This window comes from Medicago truncatula, chromosome 1 (assembly GCF_003473485.1).
Source record: "Medicago truncatula cultivar Jemalong A17 chromosome 1, MtrunA17r5.0-ANR, whole genome shotgun sequence".
NCBI classification, from domain to species: Eukaryota; Viridiplantae; Streptophyta; class Magnoliopsida; order Fabales; family Fabaceae; genus Medicago; species Medicago truncatula.
The window spans coordinates 50,452,721-50,468,151 of record NC_053042.1 but is presented as its reverse complement, the minus strand read 5'-3'; the positions used below and the strand labels follow the sequence as shown (position 1 = coordinate 50,468,151).

The 15,431-nt window shown below is 32.2% G+C and overlaps 1 protein-coding gene across 1 annotated transcript; it reads left to right on the top strand.

Annotated features, from left to right (window-relative positions):
* Positions 1–448: 448 nt before the first annotated feature.
* Positions 449–1,678, top strand: LOC25485178 (transcription factor DICHOTOMA). The gene has a single exon (XM_024775128.2). The coding sequence runs from the start codon at positions 485–487 to the stop codon at positions 1,676–1,678; it is 1,194 nt and encodes a 397-aa protein (XP_024630896.1). The 5' UTR covers positions 449–484.
* Positions 1,679–15,431: the final 13,753 nt, after the last annotated feature.

Below are 15,431 nucleotides of genomic sequence, written 5' to 3'. Positions count from 1 at the left end.
TATGTGTACTTTTGATCAATTATATGATGTGGTGATATACTTGGGCTATATTTTCGTCCGTCTGCCCCAACTCAGATTGGTAACAGTATAGTTACATTTCACAAAATAAATGTAGCTATGTGCAAAGTACATCATTGCCCTAAACTAAAATCTCCCTTTTTGTTTTTCTCTCTTTCCTCAAACATCACAAATTTATTTTTCCCTTCAAAAAATAAATCAAGTCTTAAATGGTTATGATAGTACTTACTACTGTACTGAGTATAGTTATTTTCAAAAAATGTACTTAGTATAGTTAGTACGTGGTACTTAGCGGTTAGTTAGTCTGATCTTTTCAAAGATAGAGATAGGTATCTCAGATAAATGATTATATATAAGTCTATGGGACTGTACTTGGACCGTTAAGTATAGGAGCAGAGAAGCTACCACTGTGTTGAATTGTGATCTTTTCCACACAATACCTAGGGTTTTCAACCATTGGTTCCAAATGTTCTCTTTCCCTAATAATTTCCCTTCTTCATCATCTTCTTCTTCTTACCCTAATAGTACCCTTTCTTTTCTCATTGACAATCCTGAAAATAATGATTTTCCAAATAACAATACTACTCTTCTTGATGATTCACTACTTTCTATTCCTTTCACATCAACACATCATGATGTTGTTCCATTCCCTGATACTAATTTTGCAGATTGTAACAACACTGCAATGTTTGAACAAGATAATGGCTACAACTTTGGTGTTACTAGTAGTTTTCCAATTCCAAATTTTGTTGTGACAGAGCAGAAACAACCAGCAACAGTTATAGGAGGAAAGAAAGATAGGCACAGTAAGATTCACACATCACAGGGTTTGAGAGACAGAAGGGTAAGATTGTCAAGTGAAATAGCAAGAAAGTTCTTTGATCTTCAAGATATGTTAGAGTTTGACAAACCAAGTAACACACTTGAGTGGCTTTTCACTAAATCTGACACTGCAATCAAAGAACTAGCTAGAACTAAAAACGCTGCTTGTTACAACAACAACAACAACGACAACAGCCCATTTTTTGATTCAAATAGCAACAAATCATTTTCCGGCGGTGGTGGCGGTGATGGTAGTTGTTCTTCTAAAGGGAGAAAATTGAAATGGACACAGAAAGAAGAAACAAAAAAAGAGTCAAGAGAAAGAGCAAGAGCAAGAGCTAGAGAAAGGACTTGTTACAAGATGTGTAGCAGTGGAAGAATGCAACAAGAAGAAATTAGGTACCCTGGGCCTGGTGCAGATTCAACAAATACTCAACAAATGCTGCAACAATTGATTTCATCTTCAACATCACCTGTTGATAGTACTGAAACTGAGGCTTATGCAAGATGGCGTCAGCTTCTTCAACTTCAGACCTATAGTAACCCTTCTTTTCATAATCATCATAACCTATTGGATAGTGAAATACCTAGAGATCATGGTGGATTTAATGTGATTGAGGAATCCATTATGATTAAAAGGAACATGATGTCTGCTACTTCTTCTCAATATCATCACCAAAACCTAATTCCTACTATCCCTAAGGAATTACCAAGTTTCAACCACAATATTAATGATTACTCCTTATTCCCTTGTTCAACTCCAAATTGGGAGACTAGCTCCAACTTTTGTGGAATAGCCACTATGAATCTATCTACATGCTTCTTGAATCCGTGGTAAGTAATTAACTAAGTGAATGTCTGATATCATAGCGACCTTGAAAGAATTACAGAGAATCAAGTGATTTTGACAAAAGTTTTATTTTAAAGTTTCAACAAAATCATCAAATTACTTTGATTCAGTCAACTCAGAACTAAGTGAATGTCTGGCTTGAAAGAATCACATAGAATCAACGTAATTTTGACAAAAGTTTTACTTTAAAGTTTCAACAAAATAACGGTGCTACTTTGATTCAGTCAAACTCAGAGTGATTAATTAATTTAAATTTTAATTAATCATATTATTCTCTATGCATTAAGCATATTCTTCTCAAACTATTTTAAATATCAAACTCTTTTTTTAATAGGAAAATGTTTAAGTGTAATTAATTAATGTGTTTGAGGTGTTGATTTTGTAGAGGTTGGAAAATCTTGGGAGGTGCGAAAGAATCAGAGTCAACACTAATTTGCTAGTTTTCGGTAATATCTGATCAGAATAAATCCTCTCAAGTGATTTGCCTTGTAATCATCATCATATCTTGTTTCAGTGACCACTACTTTAGTTTTTTCCTTTTTGTGCCCTATATTCCCATTTTACAATGTTTTTTGTATTGATTCTTGATGATAACCAACCAGCCAATGGCATATGATAGTTTTCATAAAGGTTTTCTGCGTCTTGTACGTCCTGCCTGTATTTTTAATTTAATATGCCCAATTTTTAAAGTTTGATTGATGAAAGTTCTGGAGCCACTCACTAAGTTTTATTTTATTTGATTATAAATGTTTACTCTAATTCAATGCTGAACTCAGTGATGTAGGGGCAAGAAGAAATCATGGATCAGAGAAAGTACTAAATATTTTGTTTAGATTGTGTTTGCAGTAAGGAAGGAATGTCACTGGATAGTTTGTTTTGCTTCAAGGTCTCTCAGCATCAAATTTCAAATTAAAAGGTTATTGTTGTTGTTTTTCCTAAGCAAATTGATATCATAAGTCATTTTTTTAATTAAAAAAAATAATTGATTTGAGGATGTTAATTCTCTGAATACAAGCATAGATCTAAGAATTTCACTTACAAATCTTTTTTCTTAAAAGATAAATAAAATTACACAATATTTTTTTATTTGAACCCATTTATGTAATTCACTTTAATTAAAAATTAGTAAACTATCTCAAATTCTTTATAACAAATTTTTTGAAAAATACTACCTACTTAAATTGTTATTTATTAAATAGAAAAGTAGTAAAAAAATGTATATATAATTTATTTTAAGAAGTTAATGTCTCTTTTTTAAATTTCTATATCCAAAAAAATTAATTAATATAAAAATGATGGTCATGAGACACAAAGTAATTTCTACTAATCTGTGTGCCTTTATAAAAATTAAGCCCTGTTTTTATACATATAATACTTTAAATTTTAGCTTTCCGATGATGATATATAAATGATGAATTTATGGTATTCAATTTCATTAGCAGTCCTTCAATATTAGGACTGATGTTTTATATTTAATAATAACAATAATATGTAACAAAGAAATAAAAAATAAAAATACTCTCTCTTTGACCATCAAAAAAATATATAAATTAGTAGTGCTGACAACACTATCTTTTCAACACTCTTTTTAACACTTACTTTTTTATTGGCTTAAATCATGGTGGGTCTCACACTTCAGAAATGAGTTCAGTTCAAAGTGGTGGGTCATATAATGGTTTCATCCAAATGAATGTTGAAGGGAGTGTTGGAAAGTGAGTGTCTCAAGCATTCGTCTCCATAAATACCAGCCATTCAGGGGGAATAATCTCCATCCCTTTTCAGTGGTCATATATAAAATGCTGCAATCCACTGTTCCATTAAAAAGTTTTCTTTTCTATATGGTGAGGGCAAATGGAAAACTATTCATATGTTTTGAAGAAAAAAAACCAAAGGTATATCATCCATTAAATTGTGATTTGGTCTTGAACTATATACTTCCAATATTCAAGTCATATGGTGTAGTACAATGGTATGGGACTAGACATTGAATGAGTATTAAGAAGATGTTTGACCTAATCACTGACATTTACCTAAACAAAAGTTCCAATATTAAAATTTAGTTATCTATCCCCTAATAACATCATTAGCAAGACACTTATGTGTTATAAATGAGTTGCCCACCAAGTATGTTCTTACTGTGTGCCAATTTATTGAAGTATCTGAACAAGATCAAAATGGATGATTAGGGCATAAGAATTCATGCACTCAAATTCTTATTATTTTTTATGAATTAAATGCATTGAAGGAAGTACAAGGAATTGCAACAATATTTCTTATCTACTCCATTTAATTTCCTATTTTGCCTCGTTTGTATATTGATTAGGGTTTATGATCTACACAAGAAATGAATGTTGGATCAGCAGATATAGGGATGTTCTGCTAGTATTATTACATACAAAACTTATACTGAACTGATCTTTGCAGATGTTATCATGAATTGATCAACTTGTAATATAACATGATTAACATATATCTCTCCTAAAGAAAGAATGATTAACATCTATCTGAGTATGTGCACAGGTGGTGGAAATCCCTGTGCAATTTTGAGTATATGTCCTTCCTCTGCAAACTGGAACTGCTGTGTGAGTTCAATATTGTTACTGGTACAAGAGAAATTTAGTCCTTTTGATTTTTGAAACTGATCTCTATTCCAAAAACTGTGTGAAATAACAGCTTACACAAGTGGTGTAGTGGTTTATACTTAATAATATAATGTTAAAGTTGGTGGAAAGTTATGGAAATCTGGAATCATTGATTCGATGAAATAATGTCTACTTGAACCTAGCTATATATAGCTTTAAGAGAATGAATGATATATTTTGAACTTAAAGGTAAAATTAAAAGGGATGTGATGACTTTCATTCATGATCATAAACAAGTAGGGCAAGATGTAGGGTTTAAATGTTTAATCTGAGTTTTTCTACATTTTGACAAAATATTTTCATCTAATCTAACATTTTCATGGAGGGTAAAGTTGTCTCAGAGGCCCTAACAACTCTCTGAGGATTCCAGGGCTACACCTACCTATGTATTACCTAAATATGCTGTTTTAATCAAATAAAACAGAAATTTTCAAACATGGTTTAAGTTGTATTGTTATGTTATGCTTGATTTCTCTTAAATAGGGTATCTTTCTGTGAAACATTGCCAAGGTTTTTGGTAGCTGTTTTTTCTTTCTTCCATTTTTTTCTACATATAAATATGTAAACTAGCGGTTCTAATAAAACCTATGTACGAAGATAATTATTAGTTTAACAAAACCAGTTGTGAATCAGCTGGCTGGCTCCACTGGTTTGATAATAAAGAGCAAAGTTGTTAAAGAAGTTTTGGCTACGATTTCCCTGCATAGTTTATAAATATCATTGCAAATTGCAAAAGCATTCATTGTGATGTGACAAGTTGACTTGTGAATTAGGTTGGATTGGATCTTCCCCCTCCCTTGAAAATCAATAAAGGGAAATGCATCCATCCAAGTTCCAACTGCTCTCAATTGGATGCCTAGTTTGTAAATTATCTCACCGTTGCGGCAACCCTACAATCAATTTCATTATTCCAATCTTGCGTTTCCTTATTTATTATACCTCTGTGTGTGTGTTGTGCCGTGGGACTCTTGATAATATATATATATATATATATATATATATATATTTACCAGGGACTATATCTATAGTATGACGATAATATTTTTGAACGAGATTAAAATGCACGCGTTTAAATCATAGTCCAACCATATCTATCTATATCTATATATCTCTAAAACCCAACAAAGTTGAGCAGAAAATGGAATATAAGTGAAACATATTGTTCAAAGTCATCATCTACCACCTAAAGATTGCCTATACCAACAACCGACATGAAAAGTCAGTAGCTAGTTCAAAACAAGTACAAGAGTGGGGAAGAAGTGGTAGATCATATTAAGGAAATGGTTGAGTTGGTATTAGGGACAAATTCAAAAAAATAAGCTTAGGGCGGACTGAGTTTTTTTTAAGGATAGGAGAAACCAAATTGAAAGTATGATTTAGTGAAGATATTTTTTTTAAATGGAGAATATATACAAGATATTTAAGAAATTATAATATATTTAAAATTATAACAAATTTCAAGGATACAAGAAAGATGAGTCTACCTTGTGGCTTGCCTAAGAATGACGAGAGTAAACCAATGTTTTAATATATAGCATAGAAAGAAAACATGAAACAACGAAAAATGCAGACGTATGAGGATACATTCAAGATGAAATCGCGACCAATGAATTGTTTGCACGACATGCGTAAACAAAGTTGCAGACAGTGATTTGATATTCTAAATGAAATTGCAATGAGGAATCATATATTGAGATTCTTATTAAGGATTAATTAGGTTGTTCTGTAAATTTCAAACAAAACCTCTTTTTTTCGCTGTTAAGGATTCTAGTTAATTATTAGTTCAATCAAGTCTAGAAATGCAGGTGTTTAAGACCTAATGTATTAAATTAACACTACTAGAAAAAGCAAAATTAGCGAGGGAAATTAGTGACGGAAAAAATGAAATTCCTCACAAATTCTTTGGTCGCAAAATTTAATGACGGAATTAGAAAGGGATTTTACGTTTTCCCTCACTAATTTTTGTTTTTTTAGTAGTGTAAAAAACCATTATACAATATCATATAAGCTTCATAAAAGAAACTATAGGAACCAAAAAAATATAATTGCATTCTAGTATAATTTTGTTTTAAAAGTTCGAAGGAGCCTAATGCGGGTCTCTTTTCTAGTTTCATCATCCCTCGTCGATATACGTTGGGTTTTCAAATTTTATCTCTTTTCAATGTTGGAATTTTTTTTACCAGCATATTGTTTTTCACTTGTAATGCAAATAAAAAAAAAATTAAACTTAAAACATAAGAAAGTATAAATTCAAGAACTTTTAGTTTGGTTGCTATCGAGCGGCCACACACAAAAAGTTGTTAAATTTTATTTCTGGTGCAAACCTAGTTAATTTTCTCCCTGTTTTTGGAACTTTCTTTTTTCTGGGTCACTGTGTCTTTAGATGGTTACTTAGCCGTCTGAAAAGTTTATATGCTTTATCAAACCTTTTTGTGCTATAGCTGGTGTAAGAAAGATAATGAAGGAATAAAGACAAACGAATAAACAAGTTTTTACTAAGTTTTTTTTAATAGAAAATTGCACTATTATTGAATAAGATGAGAAAAGTGCAAGGTGTACTAAATCCTTGCTAAAAGATTAAGTACAACTAGCTCTCACCCCTCTTCAAATAAATGAACAAGCAAATGCCAAGAACTTGAAAGAGCATATACTACGTTAACATACAATCAAAACGGAACATAACACATTGTAATAAAGGCAAGAGTAGACCGACTTATTATCACCTCTTCTGCTTTGGAAACCTTTGCATTGAAGATATAGTCATTCCTAACTTTTCAAATGAGCCAAACCATCATATGCCAAATTAATAAAATGCCACTTAACCGTTTCCCCTTCCTAACCAAAGAAGTAAAAGTTCGGAGCAAAGTGAACAAATTTCCGAGCAACACCGATTTGATTCCAAGCCTAATAAATATCTCATACCAAATAGAACTTGCAAAACCACACTTAGAAAACAAGTGTTTTTTCGACTCTAGTACATCTTTGTACCAAACACAACACAGATGCTGCCTATCATCGAATACGCCTCTCCCCCCTAAATTGTACTTTATCAGTTATCACGATAATAACATTTCTCAAGAAAAAAATTACAACTTCAGGCGGTGCCCAACTCTCCCACGATGATGTGAAAAGTGCCCCCTTTTCCACCACAACTAAAGGAGTGAAAAACAAATTACTAAGGTGATTATAAATTGCATTTACCGAAAAGGTATTATTTACACCTAAAAAGAACGTCATTTTAGTTTATCTCGACTTATAAGAGAATAGACTATTAGGCGAAGAGACCTCCTAGACGGTTGAAGGTTAGGTAATGCTAAAGTAGCCGAGTAAGAGAGCAAATTATTTTTCAAGACCACTAACTCATTACAAAGATCATCAAAGCCTCAAGATTGAGTCATAACATAGTGAGATTGGATAATGACACGAGAAACACACCTTCTATGTTAGTAGCACCTTAAACCACTTTGAGGAATGTGAGAGAAGACACAATCTCCATGGAGCTAAGCACTAAGGACCTAGTCAACAAACTACATCGAGAAGGAGGATACTGAAGCTAAATGAAGGGTGCCATAATCCCATTAGCAAGGGAGTTATCACTCACAACCCATAAAATTATCCGAGCAAAGGCTCATCACCATAGACCACGTTGTTCGACTAATAGCCATATGTTCTGCTATAAATATTCAGTTCATACACTACAATTAGACATACAATCAATCAAACAAACTATTTTTGCATTTTTATCCCTTTATCTTTCTATCTTTATCATGTTTTATGCATTTTCTAATGTAGCTTAAAAAACCCAAAACAACCGTACCAAACTCTCTACTTGAAAGTTAGGAAACCCACAATTAGGGGATAAAGTTCCTCCCTCAACATTAATCGCTTGAAGTAAAAGAAATCATAGTTGAGGAAATTGATACATTGGGTGTTGACTCCATAAACCCACCCATTTTAAGACTTTGTAATGGAAAAAGCAACATTACCAATCCCAAGACCTTGTTATAATGATATGAGACAATTTTGGACTCCTGCTTGTGTTTTTTCAAGAAATCTTTCAGTTCTTGTTAACGGGTCTCATACTCTAGAGATTAATATCCAAATGGGACTCAAATAGTATGATTGTATGGCTTCCTTCTTTTGAGTGCTTTGATTAGGAAGGTTGAGTCCTTGAGTGAGTTCTTAGGTTTTATTTTAGACGACTTATGTTGTGAAGTAATAGGTATATTGGTCTTAGTGATAGGGTTTTTCTTCTCAACTTTGTCCTAAATAGTATTCATATCTTCTCCATTTAATTCACGAAGATGTCTAAAAAATTATGGACACATATTGTCTAGTTGCAAAGGTGGTTACTTTCTGAGGGCCTACAAAGGGGACAAAAAAACACCCTACATTCAATGGGATGATGTTTACAAACCAGGTTTAAGGATGAGGGATATGCATATGTGTTTAAGTTGGATTGCAAAGGTGTTTAAAGGGCGTGAATATAAGTCTTTAGAATCTATTCACAACTTTGAAAGATTAGGAAACCAATGTCAAACAAAAAACATCTTATAAAATCCAGTTTATAGAAAAAGAGATTGTAAAAGGTTGTGCATAAAAGAAAAATCATTTGAAAATGTCATGAACATGAATTTAGGATTTCATTGCATATTTTCTAGAGTAAATAGATCATGTTGAACACCAATCAAGTTGTCGTAGCACAAGTTTTTTTTTTTTTTTTTTTTTTAAATTAGGAGATAAAAAATGTTTTTATTTACCTTTTTTTTAATAATACATTAATTATTTTGTCCAAAAGACCCTTATAAGTATTTATTGCATATTCAAAGGTATTATAGAAACAAAACATATAATTCCATAAAAAATTACAAAATTATTAAATTTATTAGCATATATGTAATTTTCGCTAAAACTATCTACATATGTATAATTAATTAAGAGGGTGAGTAAGAGGTTAATTATGATGAACTCTTTACAAATTAAAAATAACCAATATATTGACGCATGGTTAATTTAGTCCTAGTCCTACTGTCCTTTTCTAGAGTTTCTAAGAATCTATCATGCATGTTCTTTACTGCAAGTTTTTGGACTGGAAGGAGAAAGGTATAAATGCTTTAATAGTGTGAGTTCCCTGTTAGGACAGAGATGAGCTCGTGCTACACAGAAAAGAGTTTGACTGAGAGCACTCTTGGCAACAAAATGGCTTCTTTCCTAAAATACGTGTCTCTAACTCTCCAAGGCACCTTCCTATCCTCATCCTCTAACTTGTGAATTGTGAGGTGAGCTTGTGCTACATAGAAACAAGTGTAGATTGTTTCATGTTTGTGCAAACTATACTTTTTTCAACTTTATTTCAAACAAGTGAAATAAAAGCTTCTATTAATATAGGAAAAAATGTGTGTGTATATATATATATATATATATATATATATATATATATATATATGACTTTTATTTAACGTGTTCTTGAGTAAAGTTCAAATCGATAGTTATTTTGAAGTCAATAGATATGAATGGAATAAGTTAAACCGAACTAGACTTTGCAAAACCTAAGTCTAACCTGTCAAAAATTTTAAGACCTGATTCCAAAAGCTTGATATGACATGCTAGTCTATTTTTATTAACATCTTTAATTAAGTAATGTAAAATGCAATCTAAGTTTAAATAGACTATCGAATTAATAGATCAACTTGATATTTAACATGACTTTTCAAAGAATTTGACTATATATATATATATATATATATATATATATAATATCATATTTCAATTCTAATTTATAGTAATACATTTAAATATAAGAAAAACTAGCTAGTATATACTAATAAATTTAAATTATTGAAAAAGATAACAAATTTACAGTTTCACTACTAAAAAAACTAAATTTAGTGAGGGAAAACGTAAAATCCCTCTCTAATTCCGTCATTAAATTTTGCGACCAAGGAACTTGTGAGAAATTTCATTTTTTCCGTCACTAATTTCCCTCGCTAATTTTGCTTTTTCTAATATTGTTTAATTCAAAATATAAAATAGATTCTTCAAAAAAAAAATCAAAATACAAAATATAATATGATAATAAATAATATTATTCATATTTAGGACGACCTCGCTATAAAAAATTTCTAGATTTGTCATTATGTTATTCTAAATTTTTCATTCAAATTATAGAGGATAAGGATAAGGATGGAGGGTTTAATATTTTTGGTTTCTTATAAGTTTATTTACCAGAGATTTTAATCTAGGTATTGTTGTTCACTAAATGTGAACCTCTCTCACGTCTGAAATTTGATCTTAATTAGTCACATTGTAAGAGACTAGCTCATTTCAATTGACTCAACATGGTTGGTATGATGGTTGTTTTTAATAGGCAGGCAGTATGAGGAGTACTGGAAATATTTATTTTTTAAATATTTTTTCTAATACTCACTTCATTATTTGATGAAATCAACGGGGGGTTCATATTATGGAAATGTATCCAACATAGAATGGTAAAAATCACATTGGTTTTCCACAATTAGAGGGTAAATGATGTTAGAAAGAATGTTGAAAAAATAGTGTTGTTTACGATCCTATAGTAGTATAAGGATGGAGGCATGAAGACTATAGTAGTTTATAGAGCAATATCTTAAGGAAAATTGTAAATTATATTCTCAACGAACATGGACAATATCAATCTAGTTATAGCAATCAAAACATAATTTAGTTTAGGAAACAATATATCCATTTATATATGTTTTGATTGTGAAATATTAAGTCTAAAACATACCTTAAAAAAGGGTGGTCACAACGTAGGGTAATTGGTTTGATACGTAGAACCCACCTCTGAAACTGACCCTGAATTAAATTCAATAAATTCGTCTCACGGTTTGTCCCCAAAACACAGTCAAGCATTAACTAACCCACTCTAAATAGGACAGGCACAGGTGAAGTGATTCAAATTTACCAACACTATCCATTGCTTTGCCAAGCCCAGGCAATCGTGTACTGTAATGGTCCAAATGTTTCAAACAACCAAATCAAGATACAAGCATAGTAAAACCACTCTGGCTTCAATATTACAACTAGTTTCGATTGTATATCGAACGGGTAATAATATCTCTAGTTTCGATTTGAAGTCAAGTTTACGGTGGATAAGTAATATAAGTCTTGCATCATGTATAAGGTTATTTTTACCATTGAAAAAATAAATGTTGTTATTAAATTAAATAAAATATGATAAGACTTCTTGATTTAATGTTAAAATTAGACTTGTGCATGATCCAAGAGTAATTTGCATGTGCATATTAGATAAAATCTTGATTTAATAGGTTCATTCATCTTTTTTATTTGTAAATATATTATTGATGTGAAGTATTTAGATTTTGGTGACAATTAGGGTACCCATGGAAGAATGATGGGTAATTTACTCCAACCAATACACATTAGTCACATAAGCACATTTTTAAGTGGTATCCATGAACTATCTTAACTCCACCAACAAATTGCTCATTTTCATTGGTTGGTGGGTAAATTACCCACCATTCCTCAAAGGTAATCTAGAAAAAACTTTAGATTTTTATTGATGAATAATTTAGTCGGAGAACCTAACCGATCACTTTTAGTCTTGTTCGAACAAACTACAATTTGAACTAGATTGAACCAACCTAGAACTAATTAGTTTTCAGTTAGATCTGTTGGATTGATTTCATTTTCAAAACATTGATTACAACTGTGACTCATCTTGGTTGATATGACTAAAAAGTTCAAATTTATACAACTATATAATTAATCATCATAACAAACTACTAAAACTAGGCCCTCCAAACCAACATTACATTCATCATAGTTGAATTAGACTCCGATTTCTTAAGCAACGTCTCGAGTTCTAACATAATGAATGACCAAATATTCTTTGGAGAGGAGAGACCATTATAGGTGGCCAACCAAAGATTTTGGTGAAAACTCAATAACATGATTACTGAAAAATAAATTGGAACTCAGTTGTAATCTGTTAGTCAAAACAAGCAGTCATTAGGGAAATTACTTTCAGAAACTATCTAAATCAATGGGAATACATGAATTAGAATTGAAACTTAATTATAAGTCATATATAATGCTGACAATAATAATATATAGTCAGAAGAGGTTTGTAGACAAAAAACAATATCATGCTGAGCTTTAACATGAACAGTGTTGGGGTTATTCATGGAATTATAAAGACATGTGTTATAGCAAAATGCAACTGTCACGAAGAAAAAGACTAAAGCTAGGTTCTTGCCTAGCTTTTAATACATATTGCAAATTAAATAAGAAAAAAGGGGTGATGGTCATAAACCAATAACCATGGCAAGTGTATTGTTCCTCTTCCAATCTTAATCACCCTGCTCCCTAGCCAACGTCTAAAGATAGCTATTAACTCTTTTTCATTCATTACATGTAACCTCAATGAACTACATGCGAGAGTTTCAATTGAAGGAATGATTTACTGTTGTAAATTCGTTGCAAATCACACCAATAAAATTTGATGTGTGGAGTAAATAAACCAAACAATCAAATTAAGTGGGTGAAAATATAATTCAAGCAATCAAATTAAGTGGGTGAAAATATAATTCAAGCAAAAATAAACAGCACGAGAGGAGAGAAGAAGAAGAACACAATAATTTGTTTATCCAGTTCGATCCAATATTGACTTACTCTGGAGGAGATAACAGCTCTCTGTTCCACTATAATGATGAGTTTCTTTACAAAAAGATATCAAAGGGTTACAAGAATTAGTCTTCAAACCTAATTCTACCCAAAGTTCTGAATCTCTTCATGTGACCAAGAGTCTCTATCCTAACAGTGCTTTGTTCAAGGTGAATCAAAACGATCTCAACCCTAGTGTTTGTTGCAAAGATAATTCTCTATAAACCATAGTTTGTTTGTTGGCTTCTAAACCCTATTTTTCTACTACATTTTCATCTGATACAAGGTTTATATTATTTATAGTAAAAGTAACCCTTAAAATTTGGAACAAATATGCACTTAAAAGTGCATTTCTGTTTTTTGCCTTCAGCGTTCCATCATGCCACATTACGATCTCATCGTGGCACGATTTTTTCAGATCTTGATTATAAGTTAACTCTCTAGTTTACATCACTCCCCCAACTCTACAGGGAGTATAGACAGATGAATTTTTTAATGATAAATCTTAGTTGTTATTTATGTGTTATCAGATGATTTCAATCTATTACATTCTTATTGATCTAATTCAAATGTCTCTCCAATATCAAATTAACTAGAAAATATGTTAACTATGTATAATAGCTTCCAAGGACAATTTATTTATAGGTTGAAAATATAACTATTTCTCATTTTGTTAGAAGTTCCATGTTCGATGAGATATCATCCGACAAAATGTTAGGGCAGACTTCACTTTGCAAGTCATTTTTTATGTTTGAGTTGGATTCAACCAAAATTATAATGTGTCATCAGAACTTAGATTCGATTTTCTCTGGTGTCAATTTGGATGGATTAATTTAGCTTTTTCAAAAAAATAAAAATATGTCATCAAAGCTCAGCCAAGATTTGTTGGTTTTGCTATCAGGTTATAGTTATTAGGTCCAATCATGGTTGTGATGAGGGTGTTAAGAGTCTCATATTTAATAAGATATGACATAATATGACATCATAGAAGTCGAAATTGTAAGGTTGAATTGGATCCAACCAAAATTCTAATTATACAACCATACAAGGGATAAATTACCTGTTCTAATCCAGTTTCTGATAAGGTTTTGGAGCTTGTCCTGCCAATTATAAAATCAACCTGCAACGGCAATAGGAGGCTAAGTCAAGCGGGATCTTATAAGAAACTAATAACAAGGATTGACACTATATAATAAAAGGTTGTAGTTAGATCCTAATTGCGTAGAAATCCTAATTGCGTAGAAATTGTTGTTGTTTGAAGTAATAAACATGAAATTTGGCATCTGTTATAGGTTTTTTTTTTAACAAACTAAAATGAGATAATATATTAACAACGTGGTTTACCCCGCACAAGGCGTGCAAAAGGTAACCCACTCAAGAGTATTTACAAAAACAAGGTGCCTAACTAGGCAACACCACCCAAAAAATAAAACAAAACAGAGAAACACTAATACAAGTGGACACCCATACAAAGGAGAGGATGGTTCCACCAGTCATAGTAACTGTAACTAAAAAGTCCCTGTTTTGACTTCAACCATAAGTAAGAGTTTAGTTTAACCTTTGCCATTAGAGTTGAAAGATCGGAAGCCGTATTTTGGAATACACGATCATTCCTTTCCTTCCATAGAACCCAAACAGAGGCAAACCAAATAATCCTGAAATACAAATGAGTTTATCTATGCAACCCCGCCATCTTAGTAAACTGAATAAAATGTTGACGAAGATCACCTGAAGGAACAAAATCAATACCCAGCCAAGACCATACATGAAACCAAAGAGAGCTAAAAATGTTACAAGATACAAACAAATGAGATGTTGTTTCCAACTGCCCACAACCTGATACACAAGCCGCACCATCAATGGAAGAACACGTCGCCTCACCAAGTTGTCTTTAGTGGGAAGTCTGCTGCGAAGAAAGCGCCAAACCATCAGGGACACCTTTGAGGGAATTTTCTTATGCCAAATGTCGTCAACTAACGTCCGATCCACCAACTCGCCTGAAGTAGTGAGAAAGCGGTAAGCTCCCCGCACCGAATATCCATGAGAAGGATCAAGCAACCAACGCCAATCACCACTGATATTTTCCTGCAGGGGCTTTGAGAAAGGAAAGAAAGTAAATCGGCAAGGAGGATAGGACAGCTTTAAGAAGAACCAGACGGCCGCCGAAAGACAAAAATCGATGATTCCACGACGACAGGCAAGAGACAATGCGATCAACAACAGGTTTTCAAAAAGCAAATTTCCAAGAGTCACCACCAATAGGCAAGCCCAGATACACGAAAGGAATGGTTCCCCTACGACAGTTCATCACCAACGCCGCTTCTGACAACCAAGAATCAGGAATATTAACCCCCGGCAATATACTTTTGTTGAAGTTAACCTTGAGACCCGAAATATTCTCAAACAAGAGCAACACTGCTTGCATATTACGCACA

Coding starts and splice junctions, on each gene's coding strand:
- LOC25485178 (XM_024775128.2), top strand. CDS start 485: ATGTTCTCTTTCCCTAATAATTTCCCTTCTTCATCATCTTCTTCTTCT.